The following is a 19,573-nucleotide window of genomic DNA, read 5'->3' as shown; positions in this document are numbered from 1 at the left end:
ACCCAATGAAATCTCACATGCAGTATAAGCCTTTTCAACTGGCGCAAAAACTCCTCATTTGAGTTAATGGCATACGTAGCGTCATCATTGGCAGACAAGGAGACAAATACAATGGAAAAAATAATCCATAAATCATTTTTTTTCTTCACGGTCCACTTTCCAAACTCGGCTATCAAGACCCGCCACAGCAATAAAATTTATTAAAAACACAAGACTTAATACCTCCGCTTATTGAATCCATCCCCACACACATTTCCATCTTTAATCTACTTTCCAGTATGACATTGATCGCATTAAATCGTGATTAATAACAAGCAAAAAGCCCTGGCGTGTATTTTTTCATCCAAGAAAATCTAGAAAATGCAGCGTTTGTGCTCAGTGATTACTTTGTAATGAGAGCTGTGCCTTTGTTCCACCTCGGCCAATTAAAATGCGTCATTTCTCAAATTGGCTCACCTTATGACGTCTGTTAGAAAGAAAAAAAAGTTTACAGTCTAAGAAGTGAGCCCTAGAAAATGGCGGATCAAAAGCAGAAACGGAGAGAATGACCTTTAACCCTTTCACTGTAGAAAATGGTATGGCGGTATGATGGATTAGGAAGGTTGGAATGCAGAGGCAATCCATTGACGCCATTTTTAGTGGCGGTACGGCAGACGCTATAGCCTGACGGGGACTGATAACCTTGTTATCAGCGAGCTACGTCAAAGTTATGGGAGTCTTCTCGCCGTCGGGGTGGTCCGGAAGGAGAATGACAATATTATGAGGGAAATCTTATCAATATTTTGGCACTGTGTTGTTTATTGCATGTGTTAAATGACGTGTTTCCTTCTCAAATATGAGGTTTAAAAGGCTTTTAGTACAAAAATACCCAAATAAAAATGCCACTTCTGCTTCCATTCAATCGCTTATGATACAAATTAAACACTAGAATGACAGTGAAGCAACTATTTGGTTAAATTTTTAGCTTAACCCATAAAATACTATAATTTGTTCATTGTTCTTCTTATATATTTGATTATGACAACTTATATTCTTATTGAAATTAATCCAACTGCTCCATGATAGATGTTAATGTCCTTAAAATAGCCTAAATACACTTCAATCTGCAAAAATACTGACTAAAATTAATCTGAATTCACCTTGAGGTACTCAACGACTCCATTAAGTGGCCAATGTACTGTTAAATCTGTTCAAGTACTTTCTAAAAGAAAACTGAATGTTACTACATTTACTAAAAGGCTCCTAAATTCAACCCCTGGCATTGATGGCGTTGGATATTCAACTTATTTTGACTGGGAGGGCTGGCAGCAATCGGACGATCTCATTGGATGTGGCTCTGGCAAGTGATCATTCGCCAATTTGAAGTCGTCAATAGCAAAAGTTGTCTATTTAGTTGCCCAATAAAAGAAAGCAAATCCCAGCCAAGTGAAATTTCCATCTGCCTTCAATTTTTCCAATCTATTTTCAATCTATGGCAAGCAAAATGTAATCAAGTCTCGATCTTGACAATATCGACCAGGCCGTTGAATTATGTCAAATTCTATCGAGCGGCAACGTGTGCGTTTGGAAACTCAGAGCGCTGAAAACAAAGTGCTCGCCAAGGCTTATTAACTGTAATGTATTTCGCAATTAGATTGTCAATTATATCAACTCGTACTCCTATAGTTGCATTTAATAAGTTATACTCCAGTTGATTTATGTCACCCTAAATCGGCAAAAAAAGGGCCTCGCAAACATCAAGGTGACATTTCAAAAATTATGTCAATTTATCTTGTATATTAAATAAAGAGGGCTTCGTACTTGAGTAATATACATATATATATATATATATATATATATATATATATATATATATATATATATATATATATATATATACATATACATATATATATATATATATATATATATATATATATATATATATATATATATATATATATATATATATATATATATATATATATATATATATATATATATATAAATATATATATACATACATACATACATAAATATATATATACATACATATATATATATACACATACATATATATATATATATATATATATACATATATATATATATATATATATATATATATATATATATATAGATATAGATATAGATATAGATATAGATATAGATATAGATATAGATATAGATATAGATATATATATATATATATATATATATATATATATATATATATATATATATATATATATATATATATATATATATATATATATATATATATACATAAATATATATATATACACATATATATACATATATACACATATACACTTATACACATATACACATAAAAATATATATGTACATATACACATATATACACATAAAAATATATATGCACATATATGCACATATACACATATATACACATATATACACATATATGCACATATATATATATATATATATATATATACACACATGCACATATATGCACATATATACACATATATGCACATATATACACATATATACACATATATGCACATGTACACATATATACACATATATGCACATGTACACATATATGTACATATATACACATATATACACATATACATGCACATATGACGTGAAATAATTAGGAAAAAAATATCTACATGTATATAATATGATTAAGATCTCATTATTAGTAATATAATTAGAAAATATTTAAATTAAAACTTAACTAATATGATATCCTTTGATTTAAACATCCTCATTGGGCAGGAATAAAAATCAAAAGAAACGAAAGGGGGAGAAATAAGTTATTACTAATATACATAATAAAATCTAGATTAATAATAGATATGAAACTAGCGCAGAAAATTCCCATTGGCATCTTTGAAACATAACGTCATCAAATCTGCACATTATGACACGAAATGTTGGTCCTTCTCAACAAGTCAAGGCATTTTATTCTGATGGCCAATCAAACGGAACCCCTCATAAAATTAATCAAGCTTAATCCATTAAACGCATCATGCATACCGCATATACACCGGGAATTGAGTAATGAGAGCCTGCTATGTGCTGACATGGGCTTTTTTAAAAATAAAAAAATAAAAGGTTACATCAGGTATTTTTACTCTGCAATTTGAGTTTTTATCGTAGTTATTTTTTTCTTAACTTTCCCTCCCCCTCTCTACCGTCTCGCACCTTCATTTTCCCCAGCCCACCCCCCCATCTGGGTAAAGCTTATAAATCATACGGTGATAGATTAGCCCCGCTGGGGATGCAAGCTCACCAGATAGGCTCCTTCTTTGTTCTCAACTGCCGCCACCGGGGGATATTTACATGAAGGCCGCTGATCCCGGTCATCCTGCCCGGGAAAAAGGGAAAAGAATCGGTTATATTCACAGAAACACTCCAAGGACGTGAAAAAGACGGCGAGAACTGTAATTTCCTAGGGACAAAAAAATTCCAGGTTATTTTCAGACCGGGAAGTCTGGTGGGACGGAATGCTAACGAAAGCCAAGGCGGGCGCTTTAAAGAATTTTGACTGATATTTCAAGGCCAACATGATACAATGTACTACGGGAATAAATAAAACTGACTACACCAAATAAAAGGAATGACTGTCTTTTGCCCAACAAAAAAAAGATTTAATCTTTACACATTTGACAATAATTGGTAGAGGAATGAAAGCACCGTATTTTCCAGACTATAAGTCGCCGTTGTATTGGGGTTTTTTTTGCCCTGGGGTGGCCATCTTGGAGAGGGTAAATGGTGATTGGAAACTACAACTCAAAAAGTAACTATTATTAACATTATCGTGACATTAGTTCTTAATACTCTCAGATATTAAGACGTCATTTTCATACACTAAATCAGGAGTCAAATCATGCCATAGACTCTCACACAACAATATTGATTCATCTAACATCGACTCGCTGCCCAGTTTTTATGCAAATGATGAAAATATCATTGATTATATCCCAAGAAGCTTAAATTTAAAGGGTGACTCTTTATAAAAAATGTAGAAGAGCTGCAAAGGACCAAATAGTATACTACAAATTATACATAAACTGTACTACACTATTTATAATTATTGATACCAATTAAACAAACTTTGCACAACGAGTAACTGTCACATTATAGTGTCTAATAAGATGTGCTGTCATTTTCCGATGTTTATCACCGCTATCGGAAGATGAAACATCGCTCGGGCCGACGTTCGATCTTCGCTTTCCGTCAAAGTGACGACTAATGCGCACAAAATGTTTATTAGCGCTCAAGCCCGAAGCGCTTTCCTGTATTTTAACGGAAAGCGCACGCAAAACACAATGCACTGATGTGCAAATTGGGGTCAGGAGTCAACAAGAGAATGCGGCTAATGCGCGCAGCTAATTAACATTTGCTTGTTAAGCAGTACGTCGCGGCGGGAGGATTAAACAATTCCGTCAAATTGCTGAGATCACAGTCCAGTGCTCTGGGACGGATATCTTTTCAAACACTTGTTGTGTTGATTCAAATTGGGGAATTGTCCGACAATTGTGAGGATGCTTTACAAAGCCAAGCTCCCGGTATATAATAGCTCAGTTGTTTTTTTTCCCCTCTACGTTTTCTCCTTGGCACCGGTTTGACCGATGGACGCCGTTCCAACTTTGGCAAAGGTCACGCGACCCCAGTCTGTTCCCACTCTGCCCCTAAAACCAAACGTCAATGTTTGAAAATAACTTTACTCATGTAATTTTACATTTAGAAAGGAAAATTTGGCACTGAAATTTCACTGGAAAGACCGACTCAATGATTGAATGGTCGCACGGCCTCAAAAAAGAAGGCCTATCAATAGCATGACAGCATGATTCTTGTTGTGACATCAATTTCTGTTTAGCAATGTTTTTGTGGGCAGGACCAATGTAGTTGAGAAAGGAATACTAATTTAAATCTTTTTTTTAAATAAAAAAATGTTTAAATTCAGGTAATCAAAGCAGATTAGGCCGTTTTTTGTCCCTAGTAAAAACTTTTGCCCAAAAACATTACCATTCATATGCAATGAGCAAAATTAAAGGAAAACATTCTTCATTTTCTGCACTTTTTGGCTTTTACATGTTTTTTTCAGTTTTTGTTGCATTCAATTTTAGGAGTTTTTTCATGTTTTTTTTATACTCGGTTGTTGTACATTTTTGCCAAAACTTTTTTTCACTATGCTTTAGTGAGCAGCGCCAATGCAGTCAAAAAAGCAACACTAATTTAAATATTTTTTCTTTAGTAAAAATGTTTAAATTCAGGCAATCAAAGCAGACTAGGCTGTTTTTTGTTCCTGGTAAAAAAAATGAATATGCAATGGGCAAAACTAAAGAAAAACATTCTTCGTTTTCTGCACTTTTGGGGTTTTACATCTACATCATATCTCAGTTTTTGGTGGTTTCAGTTTTAGAAGTTTTTTTCATGGATTTTACATTCAGTTATTTGTACATTTTTGCCAAAACTGTTCTTCACAGTTTTTCTTCAAAGACAGCTGCGTCCGCCAAAGCTAAAGGATGATTTTTAATCAAGTAAATCTTCCCCATAATTAAAAAAAGTATTAAAAAATAATTTTTAGAAAGCACTCAGCTGTGCTGCCAGAAATGACTCAAACCACCTGAGCACTCCCCATCTTTGCGGAAAGGGAATTTTCAGAAAATGATTGATCATGCACTAGGTCTTTAGCACTTTGAAAAGTAAGCTCAATACACATCAACACTGCCACATGTGAGCTTATTTTAATAGTTTTGCTCCATGTTTACCATCCGGCTCAATGCATTTTCAATTAAATCACATCTCGGGAGACTCCGACGAGCTCTGTTGATTGAGTGTTGTTTTTTAATTAGACAAACATCATTCAAATGTTCGTCGACAACATTTGTGTGCTCACTCTAATAAGAAACGATGTTCCGTATTGCTGCGGGAAAGGTGGGATAAAGAATAAAAAAAAGAAAACATCCCACCTTGTCCTTATTTTTCAACAATCCCTTGATATCCCACTGTCTATATTACACTGCCGGTTCTATCTGTGGAGGAATCAAGGCAATAAAAGCTTTATTTACTCTTATCTGGAGCAGTCTCTGAAAAACGCCACAATAATACAGAGTGAGACACTTTGAACGGGCAAGCGGCAAAAAGGTTCCGGCTTCCTGAAATTTCTCCTTATTTTCATTTATTAAAAAGCCTTATAGCTTGTCACGGAGAATTGGACATGATTGCGGGAGATCTCTTGCCACAGACTCGACACAAAATGAGGAGAAAAAGGGGAGAATGGAACTCAAGCGTGCTAAAAATGGGGAACTTTTAAGTTGTTCCATCCTTATTGGCTGTCAAGTTCTTTGAATTGGACGTCTTTTGCTGTCAATGGTGGGTAGCACAATGCATTTTGAGTTTTTGTTTTTCACAATTATCATGTTTTAATTCGGGTAGTTTTTCCCTCAAACAAACTAAGCATGTTTCTTAGTTTTATACTACACAAAAGCTCATTAAAATGACCTCATTAACATACTTTTGGCAATCAAAATACACATTGATATACTTAAATTCTGTATATCATTCTCAAAATGCTCTACAATCTACTAAAATATATTATAAAAGTATTTTAAATAATCCTTGATATTGTATACTCATACATCTCAGGGAATACTCCTAAAGTTAATCCAAATACCGATTGATGTACTGAAATATTATCTAAAAGTAATACTCTTCTGGATACAGGTCATTAAAATGACCTCATTTACATACTTTTGGCTATCAAAATACACATTGATATACTTAAATTCCGTATATAATTCTCAAAATACTCAAAAAAAATTATAAAAGTATTTTAAATAATCCTTGACATTGAATACTCATAAATCTCAGCAAATACTCCCTAAAGGTAATCCAAATACTTCTTGATGTACTGAAATATTATCTCAAAGTAATACTCTTTGGGGTACAAGTCATTAAAATGACCTTAATAGGTACGAAGAAATCTACTAGAATTGTCCCTACAAGTTATCTAAATATACTCCTAGATGTACTATAATACGGTTTAAGTACTCTTGAATCTTTTGAAATACTGCGAAAAGCCATTCAAAGTATTTTAAATAATCTTTGGTATGTATACTCATAAATTTCAGGAAATACTCCCTGGAACTAATCCAAATACTTCTTGATGTACTGAAATATTATCTAAAAGTAATACTCTTTGGGGTACAGGTCATTAAAATGACCTTAATACATACTCATAAATGTACTAGAATTGTCCCTACAAGTTATCTAAATATACTCCTAGATATACTAAAATACAGTTTAAGTACTCTTGAATCTTTTGAAATACTGCGAAAAGCCATTCAAAGTATTTTAAATAATCTTTGGTATGTATACTCGTAAATTACAGGAAATACTCCCTGGAACTAATCCAAATACTTCTTGATGTACTAAAATATTATCTAAAAGTAATACTCTTTGGGGTACGGGTCATTAAAATGACCTTAATACATACTCATAAATGTACTAGAATTGTCCCTACAAGTTATCTAAATACACTCCTAGATGTACTAAAATATCTAAGTAAATACTCCCTTAAACTAATCCAAATACTTCTTGATGTAATGAAATATTATCTAAAAGTAATACTCTTTGGGTACAGGTAAACAAAATGACCTTAATGCATACTAATAAATCTACTAGAATTGTCCCTACCAGTTATCTAAATACACTCCTAGATGTACGAAAATATCTAAGTAAATACTCCCTAAAACTAATCCAAATACTTCTTGATGAATTGAAATATTATCTAAAAGTAATATTCTTTGGGGTACAGGTGCGTACTAATAAATCTACTAGAATTGTCCCTACAAATTATCTAAATATACTCCGAGATGTACTAAAATACAGTTTAAGTACTCTTGAATCTTTTGAAATACTGCGAAAAGCCATTCAAAGTACTTTAATGCATCTTAGATTTGCGCAAAATACTAGTGTATGCCAATACCATTTTTTGGGCTCCTGAAAAAAACATTTTTAGGTCAATGTCGCTATTTAGTTCATCAACTATCAAAATAGCTCTCGATTCATTTATTCATTAACTCATGTAGCTACGATGCGACCAGTGACAAAGATGAGTTTGACACCGTTTTCTAATCCATATTTAGTCATTTAATGCACCGCTACACTCTTTGGTGATTTATAGTTTTAGGATGCTTAAATCAGCAAATTTTGAGAAAGTTTTTTCCACATCATACAAGCCAAAATATGAAAATTACAACCCAAAAAAAGGATAGTTGTGTTCAAGGGCAAAGTGAGTCGAAATGAATTGGTTTGAGCCTGTTTTGGAGCAAATTATCCTTCCCTCCCCTCCTAATTTTCCAATTTGCTGTGTCATTTATACCTAATTGGAGGCCGCGCGGGGCTGCATTACCAGCACAAATAGGGCGCTATAGTTTATTGAAGGTCCGTTTTATACAGAAGAGCCGGTAAAGCAAACATCAATTGTAAAAGCGTATAGAAAACGGGGGATTTTCCCCAGAGGCTGGCTTGCAAAAAGCCTTTAATTATTTCTCAAAGGCAATCCAGGCGTGCATGCTTGCAAGCACGTGCCACTCATTTTTGGAATGGCGGCTGCACTTTCTGTAATGGAGATAATTAATGAGGTGAGAATTCCCTCGCTTTTAGCCATGATTTGTCACACCGGCTAGAAAGTGAGCTTTCACATTCTATTGACAGTGATAGATGTCCAATTCATTTTTGTTTGTGAGGACTGACACCGATCAAAGTAGAATTTGCTAACTATATAAACATATTCTCTATTGTTATTCATTCATGTTTTGTTCTGCTTACCTTCATAAAAGTCATGGAGGCACTGAAGCTTATTCCAAACAAATTTGGGCAGCTGGTAGGGAACACCCTGAATTGATTGCCAGCCAATCGCAGAGCATGATGAGACAAAACAACCACTCCCACTCATACTGATACCTAAGGACAATTCAGTCAATAAGTCTATCTACCACACATGTTTTGGGGACATATGAGGAAACCCATGCAAACATGGGTAGAAAATGCAAATTGTACCCTCAATTTCAGAACAATGAGGCAATCTTGTTAATTTTTGGCCTAACAAGGTAATCTATCTGCATAATCTGACCTGAATACCCATCAAATGCACTGAAATTCCCCTTTAAATTAACTCAAAATGCTCCTACACACACAGACATGCTTAATAAAATAATCAAATTATTCTTCAATATACTGAAATACCTGATAAAGCAATAAGCCTTTTTGAATCTACTAGAAAACGTCCTAAACATATACATAATATAATATGAATATAGTAATCAAAATACTGCTAGATGTACTCCAATACGCCTTAAAATGACCTACGATTTACCCATGTATGCTCCAAAAGTAATCTAAATACTCCTTGATGTACTCCAATAAGTCTTAAAATGACCAACGATTTATCTATATATACTCTAAAAGTAATCTAAACTCTTTACTCTACAAAGATACTACTTTGAAGTCATCTAAACTCTTTACTCTACAAAAATACTACTTTGAAGTAATCTAAACCCTCATTTATGCACAATAATTGTCTTTCAACTGATTTAATACCCCTTTACATATTCCAATACTCACAATTTGCCAACCTAAATGCTACTATATTTACTAAAACCGCGTAATCCAAACATTCTGATGTACTCCACATCTCCTTTCAGGCCATAGAAAAAATACTACCTAAAAAAGTTGTAACTCAAAGTCTGCCAAAATGAACAAAATGGCTATTTTTGCCATCAACGACAGGAGGCAAGAATATTTTATCTACTTTTCTAGGTGTGTTGCATACATAAGATCTAACGGTACAAATGTTGGCCCTCGTGAGGATCATAAGCACACATGTTTCTCTTCCTCAACAACTATCACTATCGTGTCCTTTCCTGACGCATATTTGTTTTTTTAGTGGCGCCCGAGGAAACGGTAGTCCCCGCGCCATCAGTAAACCTCCTGCTCATCTTCCTTGGGAGCCTCATTTGCGTGGCCTTTTTTTTTTAATGGCGGCAGATGTTCTTTTCCAACCCACCTGTCATCAGGGGCGGATCATCAAAACACCATCAGGACCCCGTCGGCCACCCGACCGACGCGTGTTTAACCGCCTCATGGCTTTCTGCTCGTCCAGTGATATTTTTCCGCTCTCTTTTGCTGACAAAGAAGAAAAGAAAGATGTCAACGTGTTTGTTTGAATTGAGTGAGAGACAGTGGCCATGCAGCACGTGAATAAATCGATTAGGGGAACGTTTGACAGATGGCTACGGTAGGGACCTCCGACGCGCCGGAGAATTCATTTCTCCGGGAGAAGGTGCCCCCACCGGGTTCATCCGTCTTGGCAGGGAATTTGGCAGCTTCCCTGGGGTTGGGAGCTCAATTAACCATAGGGAAGAGAAAGGAATTGTGGGGGAACACATGCCTAAAGCTGGTAGGTAAAATATATATATCTATATATAAAATGGGACAAGTGGGCAAAATAAACGCCAAAAGAACATGATCAACATTGCTTAGAACAGTGAAATTGTCTGAAGTGAGGGTTTATTCTACATGAATCAAATTGTTATTTATGCATTTTATTTCATTGTCTATAGGGAAATGACTGTTTTTTGCACTTCAGTTTGTTTTTCATGATTAGTTTTAGTTTAATTTTTATTTTCTGGATAAATTTGTTATAAATGTATCATGGGCCAGAATCTATAGCATGTCCAAGTGGCGGCTCGGGGGCCAAATCTGGCCCGCTGCATCATTTTGTGTAACCCGGGGAAGTAAATAATGAGTGCCGACTTTCTATTTTAAGCTCAAATTAAAATGAAGTATAGATGTTTATTAAATTTCCTGATTTTCCTCCTTTTAGATCAATAATTGTAATTTTTTGATCAATTTTCTCTGTGTTTTAGTTCAAAAATCATTTTGTAAAATTTAAAAATATATTAAAAAAGCTAAAATAAACATTGTTTTAGATCTATAAAAACTGAAGATTCAGGGCTTTTAATCCAGTTCTTTTAATCCATTTATTAAAAAAAATCTAAATATTACATCTAAAATGATCCAGCCCACGTGAAATCAAGTTGATGTTAAAGCAGCCCTGCGAACCAACCCAGGTCTGACACCCTTGCTATAGTCTTATAGACCAATTTTAGATATTTTTTTTGTATCATGGAGGACAACCTTCATCTTCTGTAATTAATATAACCACTGAAAATCCTGCAGCACAACTACTGTCCATCACCCTAACTGAAAATCAAGCCACCCATGCAATATGGCAATTTTCCACCCACCAAGAGAATTTCCCACAAAAAAAAAGTCCCAACTGTGAAGATTCAGATATGAGCAGGTGCGCAAAGACTCGGCTAACAAGGGAGTTGAAGCGCATGCACCGCTGACCACAACATCTGTCGGTTTGGGCCATTTTTTCACTTCTTTTCTAGTGAGTGACAGCAAATGATCAAGTGCTTAAGATGGCTACAGATGGTTCAGGTAGCACACGATGCATAAGAATGGTCGCCTCATCCCTGACGAGCTTCTAATTGGCACTAAGGGTGTCCCTGAAGGTCAGAGTGCATGTTTCTGTGCCATCAGTGGGAGAGGCTGCTATTTCCTGCCAACTTTCTGCTGTGCCAACAAAGTCACAAAAGGACAAGAGAAGTTAAAAGAACAAGAGTTTCCTGATGACAAAAGACAAGAAAAATGCAACTCTCTTCAATTTTGATTTACTGTATGACTAAGGTATTAAACTAATTGATAGTGATATACATTTAATCCCTTTGGAGGAGCTATTATACTTTATGCCAGAATGTCCTCGTAGAAATGGATTGGACGTTTATCCTTGTCAATGAGTGGCACATATAGAATCATAGCAAGGTAAAAGTAAAACGAAAAATTGTTAAAAGCGAATTGCTGCCATCTTGTGGTAGTTTATCTGCAGTACAGATGGTGCACTCAGTTTGCACTTGCAAATAAAGCAAGTAGTGCAACATGAAAAGATATATCATATTTAGGGAGCAGAATGAAAAATAATAATAATAATAATTTTGCATTTAGACCCTAAAATGTGTCAAAGCCACAGACCTGATTCAACTAAAATTGGGCTTCTCAGAGTGCATTGTTTAGTTATAATCCTTTTTTGAAATAGTTTTCAAGTAATTTTCTCAACAAAAAAATGAAAATAGCCATAAAAATGAGAAACTGTTTCATTAGTATGACCTTATGTTTAAAAAACAAGACAAATAAACAAAAAAAAGACATTCTAAAATGTTTAATAAAATAATATTTGGACAAGTATTCTGACTTTTGGGATAGAAAAACAGTTAATATTTTGGATTCTACAACAAAAGCAGTTGAAAACAGCTGTCAGATAATAATTAAAAAAAATTACACTTCTAACCAAGCCAAAAACGTATCTAATCAAACAAGTTCCCCAACAAGGCATATCTAATAAAGTGAATTGTACTAAATGTTTAGTTTGTGTACTATGTACAATAACCCCACATTTCCTACATGGAAAATAAACCAAGCATGTCCACGTTTGCCATATAAATCTGTGGGACTAAAATCCGGATTTGTAAACCGAGAGACAAGGCCGGGTGCCCCCGGGGATTAAGTTGCAAGACAACAAAAGGGTCAGACGTAATAAAAAAGTACAGGACATGACATAATTTGAAAACTTGGCATCAGAAAAAGGGAAAGAGTTCCACTTCGGCGATGCAAAACAATTTGAAAGGAGACGATGGTTCGATTAGGTGGACGTACCTCCCATTGATGTGAGACAGCGCTGTTGAAAAGAAGAGAAGTATGTATTTATTTAAAAACATATCATAGTGCATGTGATCTAGTCATTGAATGGTATATTTTGAGAAAGTATTACTAAGTCACTCACATCTATTGACACAGTTTATTTTTATAAGAGTGACAAAAAGAGGGCTGTTTAAAAAAAGTACCTGCAATTGGCGAATGCTTCTTAAAGCCGTTTGGTCCAGCGAGGACAGATCAACTGAATCCAGCTGACTGGCTAGCAGCTGAATACTCTGAAAACAAACCATATTGTTGTGAGATGGCTTCCTGGGCAGACAAAATATTGTCAAGTGTCTTTACTCACCTCTCCGTTGCTGACCGGGACAGTTAAGACAATACCTCCATCGGTTGCAGAGATGGGGGAGCCATTGACGGAAATGCTGTAGACGCGTTCCTGGTGGCGAGGACCTCGCACATTTGGAGTCTTGGGGAGCCTTTAAAAATGGTGTCAAGCGTTCCTTTATTATTTTTAACCTCAATAATTGGCTGACACAACTAATAGAGGTCTATTGGAATAGTATAATGAGTTATATTTATTTCATTTGGATGCCTAAAATTAAGAAATACCTTTTTTTTCATTTTTTACTTCTCTTAAAAAGAAAAATGGTGTATATTATCTTGCATTTGGCTCTTACCTTGGGTCAAAACGTGGTGTGATAAGGGGAGTCTGGCCTATTATGGACGTGTCCAGATAAGTCCTAGCAGGAGTTACCATGGCATTCCTTGACGATCTAAATCACAAAATCGAGTATATCCAAAATATATATATATTTTTTTGAATATAATGAAATATTTTTTTGGTTTTACCTTCTTAGCGTAGAATTTTGTTGGATTGTGGAAAGCGCTTTTGCTCGTTTTGAAGTTGAAGGGGGCTTCTTTGCGGTTCTCCCCTGCATTCAGGAAAAAAAAGTGGTCACATACAGATGGCCTTTATGATGTATGTCAGTTATAATAGATGGATGTTACCTTCTTCACGGATTTGTAGATGTTTTCGTCATTTGATGTCGATTTGGCTACACTGATTTTTTTAGACACTGCAAGAGAAAAATGCAGTTTAGAGAATTGATGTGAATATATAGTTTAATTGAAGGTAATAATGTTTAAAACTACAATCATACTTTTCTTGACTGCTTTCATGAGAACTGCATGCTCATCATCAATCTCAATGACTGGAACATCTTCTTCATTCTTTGATTTTGGGTCATTGGCTCCTGGACCTTTGATGCCATCTAGTCCTGTTGCAAAAACAAATATCATAGTTGCAAATTATTGTTCAAAAACATTAAACAATGTGTCTTGACCTCCACTGAACCCAGGTTAAGAACCACTGCTCTAAATGAATGACACTATATCTTGATAAAATCCCATAAATGTTCAATCCGTTGGAGGGAACAATTTTAAAATGTGCCATACTTACCAAAACATGTCATCCAGTTCATTTTCTTCACAGAAGAGGGAATCTTAATGAGAGTCAGATTATAACTGTTTTCAACATCTTTTAACATTTGGCCCTTAAGTTCTTCCAGCTGTCCAAGTCTTGTTTTCACTGTGAAAATGTGTATATTAATTAGTAATATGGTGGATAAGGAAGATTAAAGTTGGCAAATATTGGAGTATTACAAAAAGTTTCACATTTCGACTCATGATAGTAACATTGTAATACATTTTCAAAACATTTTGACTTTAATATCGTATCATTACAATGTTATTCTCCTTGGTCAATACTTATCTCTTTGTGTGGCTTCAATACTCCGTTGTATATTAGTAATACATTATTTTAACATGTAAATACTTCAAAAGCAAACCATCTGAAATCATTGAGCAATAAAGAAAACAGAATTAACTGTTTTTTTACCTTCACTGTCGAAGTCCTCCAGAAAAGCTTCGATCTTCGCCTTTAATTTGGGATCCTTTTTCTTTAGTTTTGCACTAGTTGTTTTTTTACTCGGTGCCATGGCTGAATGTACAAAAAACAAATTTATATTTGAGAAAATACTGCCAAATGACATGAAGAAGTTCGTTGCTACCAATGCCCATGTTGCCCCTTTAGCGAGCTGGCCTACATTTCAGCGTATTTAACATCAAACATTTGCAATCAAACCAGATATTCATTTATTGAATGTTTGTATGCATTCTTTAAAGCGCATTACATAATTTCTTGTTAAATCGGGAACTTTTGTTCCCGTTTTAAAAGCGTTATTGGAGCTTACCTGGTCGTCTGTTGGCGGTTCGTCAAATATTTTTAAATTCTGAAGAATGGAGGAAGTCCCCAAAACAACCAATCAGAACTCATGGTGAATAGCCTCACTTCCTTCCAATAACAAACCAATAGGCTTGTCAAACGTCACTCTTTCTACATCCGCCTTAAAATGATGAAACCTGCCCTACTAAGCGTGCATCAAGCGCTGAGGAAAAGCTTCCACGATCTGGAAAACAACCGAAAAACATGGGGGACCGTGGTAGCAGAGTGTACCCCTCTCTTGGCATCCCTGGAAAACTTGTCCGAACAGTCAAGAGCGCTTTCCAACATCCGAATCTCCGACACGCCTCTCAAAGACTTTCCAGAAGTAGAGCATCTGCTGCGATTCAAACTCTCACAAGCTATGGATACTGTCTTGTGTAAACTTCACCAAAATATGTAAGTGAATATTAGAGCAATCGATAAATAATTGGCTAGTAAAATAATTGGAAACCACTTTGATACTTGATGACTGACTACGAGGTCCATAGTCTCTTTGGTTTTTTTGCCTTTTAATAGAATATTTATTTTATTTTTATTCATACAATTGTTTTTTCATTTTTATTTAATGTGTAATTATATTTTCATATTATATTTATAATTATATTTTTATATTATATTTATAATTTATAATTATACTTTTATATTATATTTATAATTATATTTATAATTATATTTTTTATATTATATTTATAATTATATTTATAATTATATTTTTTATATTATATTTATAGTTAATAATTATATTTTTATATCATATTTATAATTTATAAATATATTTTATAAATAAAAGGGGAAAACTGTTTAAATGTACCTTTTACAACCCTAAACTACTACTGTTTACAACTGTTATAAAAAAGGCCAGGCATGATGATCATAATTACTTACAGTACTTTGTTTTTTCAGGGCTTCCCTCCAGTCTCTAAGAGACTCCATATCCAACCAAGTCTCAGCCGTGGTCCACCTGTACGAGCAGAACCGGGATAGTCTTGATTTGGCAACCCTAACGGAACGCTCCGCCATCGTCCCATCTGTCGTCGACATGCTGGAGTGGTTGCAGGACTCTGAGCGTCACTATCGACAACAGAATCCTTTTTGCTGGTGGAATTACCATAAATCATGTGTAAATCATCAAATGTTTTCCACTTCCTTAATTCACATATTCAGATTTATGAGACGAAAGATGCTCCTGCAAACGCTCAGTTCAGACAACCTCAAGATTTTGGGGTCTGCTACAAAGAAATGGAAGGATTTGGAGACACCAAGAGCTGAGGATCAAATAACAGGTTGATATCTGATGTATTAGGTTATTGTAGTGTATTACTTGTAAAGCTAACAAAGGAATCCCTTTTTTTCCAATTTCAGATACACTTTGCAAAGTGTCCTTCTTTATGGACTCAAAGTGATGGAAAGAGAAAATCAAGGGAATAAAAAAGTGAGATATTTAAAACATCATTTGAATTTTTGATATTTGTGCCACAAAAAGGAGAGTCACACTCGATGTTTTTATTTCACAATTCAATCGAGTATGAAGTCAAACAGCCAGAAATGAATAAATAACAATGTTTTAAAATGGACAGTTTTAAATACGAATAAATACACACATTATGCAAAATGAATATTCCATAACACTTTTACTCAAAGGAAGAAAATAAACATTTGAATTTATCTTAATCTAAAATTTGAAATGAGATTAATTTACAATTGATCTTTAACCAATCTGAAATGTGAGAGATTACTAATCTGTTAATTTGAGGGTACTATATGCAGCCAATGCTACAATATTATAATGTCACATCTGCAATTAATCTCATCTTGATCCACAACCGATCTGGAATAATCGACCACCAAAATGAGATTAATCTCCTTTATTCACAATAATCTTCTCTACTCTCGACTACACATACTCCTTAAGTGGTAAACTATTGGAAGTAATAGTTTTAGGAAGATTGGGCACTGAGGCAGGCGAATTTGCAAAATTCCTTCCCACATATCCTCTACGATACCGTCCCCCCCTCTCCGCCATTGGACACGTACTACTCAACACCCCACCGCTAATCATCAAAATAACTGCTGCAGCCCAACCCAGATAAATAGCCTGACCCAACTCCCGTTTATGCATCAGGGGCACGTTAGAGTTGTAAAAATCTTGAACCACCGTGTTGGCCGTCCACGAAACGGGAACCAAAACGCACAGTCCGGTCATGATGAAAAGAATCCCGCCAGCCAGCGCTATGCCCGCCTTTGCTTGACGGTCATCCCCGGCGCAGGTGGTGCATTTCATTCCACAGCAGGACACGGTGCAGGATAACCAGCCCAGGAAAATGGCCAAACACATGAGTGCGCGTGCGGCCTGTATGTCTGGTGGCAACGCTAGCATGGAGTCGTACGTCTTGCATTGCATGTGACCGGTGGTCTGGTAGACGCAACTCATCCAGATGCCTTCCCACTTAATTTCTGACGTCAGGATGTTGCTGCCCACAAAGGCCGACACTTTCCATTGAGGCAAAGCCGTCACCGCTATCGCCATGATCCAGCCGGTCACTGCGCAGGTGAAGCTAATCAGTTGCAAGCCAGTGTTCACCATGGTGACCGTTGATTAATGGAGTTGTTCAGTCCGGATTTGCACCTTAAAACAGTCTTTTTTCTCAGGATTGGAGTCTCAAAATGTCTACTTTTTTTCTGGATCTTCTCCCCTGTTTTCTCCAGTTACAACCGCGAGCAGTAATCGCTCCCACTTTCTCCTGGTAATCGACAACTGCACTTTCTCCTCCCTCTCATACCTGCGCTCACCTCAATGCATTATTGAGAAGGTGAATGTTAGAATGTCACTTTACCTCGCTAGTTCGGATTGGATAAAAAGTAAAATCGTTGAAGAAAATATCCACATTGTTTTGTGTAGAATCCTACGGGAAGAAAATGTCTTTAAGAAGAAATTTCCATCCGAATAGATGAAGTGGACATGTCGCCTAGATGAGGGTACTTCAACTGTTGCTAAGGTTCACCCTCCCCCTCCAATTAACATTCGTAGATGCAAAAACGGTCATCCAAAACAAATAAAAAAATAGTCCACAAATGATGTTCAAAGGTTGTGATGAGGGGAAAAATGTAGTTTTTAGATCCAGGAGAGCATTAAGGAACATGCACCCAAATGCAAGGGTTGTGTGGTAGGAGGAGAGTGGGGAGGTAGTGATGGGTGGGAGGTGGATCACTTGACAAAAACATGATGGGGGTGTCTACAATAGTGTTAATTTTGGGAGAAAAAAAGCTTTAAGTAGCCTTTTTTTTGCAGGCAGGAAAAACATTCAAAGTATGGGCCATTTTATTTCATGATATTGTTGCACAGATAGCAATTCCTACACTCAGCTATGTAATATTGGCTAATACATTGTTTTTCGGAAGAAAGAAACATTCCAGATTAAATGACTGTTTACCTATTAGAATTTGAAGTGTATTTGGTATTATGGTGTGGTCAGATACTGCATATCATGGTTTGTGATAGAAATCAATTCTATTTGAAGTGTGGCCTTTTTTTAATTTATTTTTGATACAGGCCTGACAAATCACTACAAGTATTATTTTTTTTAATGAATATTTTGTACCCACAAACTGATGCTGAAATGTGCTAATGAATTAAAAATGGCAACAAGATGCGTTTCAGGTTTCCTTTCTTCTGTCGGGCAGCTCACCCAGGTAACGGTGGTCATGACAACAAATGGGGGGACGCGGGGAAGTGGGACGGGGTGATAGTAGATCGGAAATGTTTTAAAGGCATGTGCTTTTACATTTCAATAGGTTTATGTAAAATCATTATTTTTTTAATTTACAATTACATTTTTAAAAATATTTTTTAATTGTGTTTTTATTCTAGAGCAAGGGTGTCGGACTCGGGTTAGTTCACAGGCCGCTTTAACATCAATTTGATTTCAAGTGGGCCGGACCATTATACATAAAATATTTAGTTTTTTGTTTAATAAATGGATTAAAAGAACTGGATTAAAATCCCTGAAAATTCAGTTTTTTTATAGATCTAACAATGTTTAAGCTTTATATATTTTTAGATTTTACAAAATGATTTTTGAACTAAAAGCACAAATAGATTAAAAATTCCATTCATTGATTTAAAAAGGTGGAAAATCAGGAAATATAATATACATCTATTCTCTTCATTTTAATTCGATCCTAAAACAGAAAGTCGGCACTCATGATTTACTTTCCCCGGCCACACAAAATTATGCGGTGACACGTGATCTAGAGGCTTATTTACTTTAAATTTAGAAATGAATACATTTATATATTTTTTTGAAAAGGTTAAATTTTACTTCAAATTCATCTAGGTTCTAGGGCAGGTGTGGTCCTCAAGAGCCCCTATCCAGTCTGTTTTCCATGTCTCCCTCCACCAACACACCTGAATCAAATCATTGGTATCAAGCTTCTGGACAGCTGATGAGTTGATCATTTGATTCAGGTGTGGTAGATAAGGGAAATGGAAAACAGACTGGATAGGATGGTATTAGATAGGAT

At 35.3% G+C, this 19,573-nt stretch overlaps 3 protein-coding genes and 1 long non-coding RNA gene across 4 annotated transcripts in view; 1 reads left to right on the top strand and 3 right to left on the bottom strand.

Annotated features, from left to right (window-relative positions):
• Positions 1-3,345, bottom strand: part of LOC144215285 (uncharacterized) — a 111,215-nt gene extending 107,870 nt beyond the window's left edge. Inside the window, exon 1 of the long non-coding RNA XR_013330382.1 lies at positions 3,269-3,345. This is a non-coding gene — a long non-coding RNA (uncharacterized LOC144215285). The remainder of the gene's footprint in view (positions 1-3,268) is intronic.
• Positions 3,346-12,259: 8,914 nt separating this feature from the next.
• Positions 12,260-15,180, bottom strand: cdca8 (cell division cycle associated 8). Its single transcript, XM_077743772.1, has 10 exons — positions 15,021-15,180; positions 14,666-14,767; positions 14,228-14,356; positions 13,929-14,045; positions 13,777-13,844; positions 13,618-13,700; positions 13,446-13,541; positions 13,115-13,244; positions 12,957-13,043; positions 12,260-12,790 (listed from the first exon to the last, which is right to left on the bottom strand). The coding sequence occupies exons 2-10, from the start codon at positions 14,763-14,765 to the stop codon at positions 12,755-12,757; spliced, it is 846 nt and encodes a 281-aa protein (XP_077599898.1). The 5' UTR covers positions 14,766-14,767; positions 15,021-15,180; the 3' UTR covers positions 12,260-12,754.
• airim (AFG2 interacting ribosome maturation factor) lies at positions 15,158-18,700 on the top strand. Its single transcript, XM_077743775.1, has 4 exons — positions 15,158-15,448; positions 15,956-16,135; positions 16,217-16,335; positions 16,415-18,700. The coding sequence occupies exons 1-4, from the start codon at positions 15,180-15,182 to the stop codon at positions 16,453-16,455; spliced, it is 609 nt and encodes a 202-aa protein (XP_077599901.1). The 5' UTR covers positions 15,158-15,179; the 3' UTR covers positions 16,456-18,700.
• Positions 16,811-18,232, bottom strand: cldn35 (claudin 35). The gene has a single exon (XM_077743774.1). The coding sequence runs from the start codon at positions 17,634-17,636 to the stop codon at positions 16,947-16,949; it is 690 nt and encodes a 229-aa protein (XP_077599900.1). The 5' UTR covers positions 17,637-18,232; the 3' UTR covers positions 16,811-16,946.
• Positions 18,701-19,573: the final 873 nt, after the last annotated feature.

Source organism: Stigmatopora nigra, chromosome 21, assembly GCF_051989575.1.
Source record: "Stigmatopora nigra isolate UIUO_SnigA chromosome 21, RoL_Snig_1.1, whole genome shotgun sequence".
NCBI lineage: Eukaryota > Metazoa > Chordata > Actinopteri > Syngnathiformes > Syngnathidae > Stigmatopora > Stigmatopora nigra.
Note: the sequence above shows the minus strand (reverse complement) of the source record. Positions and strands in the feature narration are given on the sequence as shown.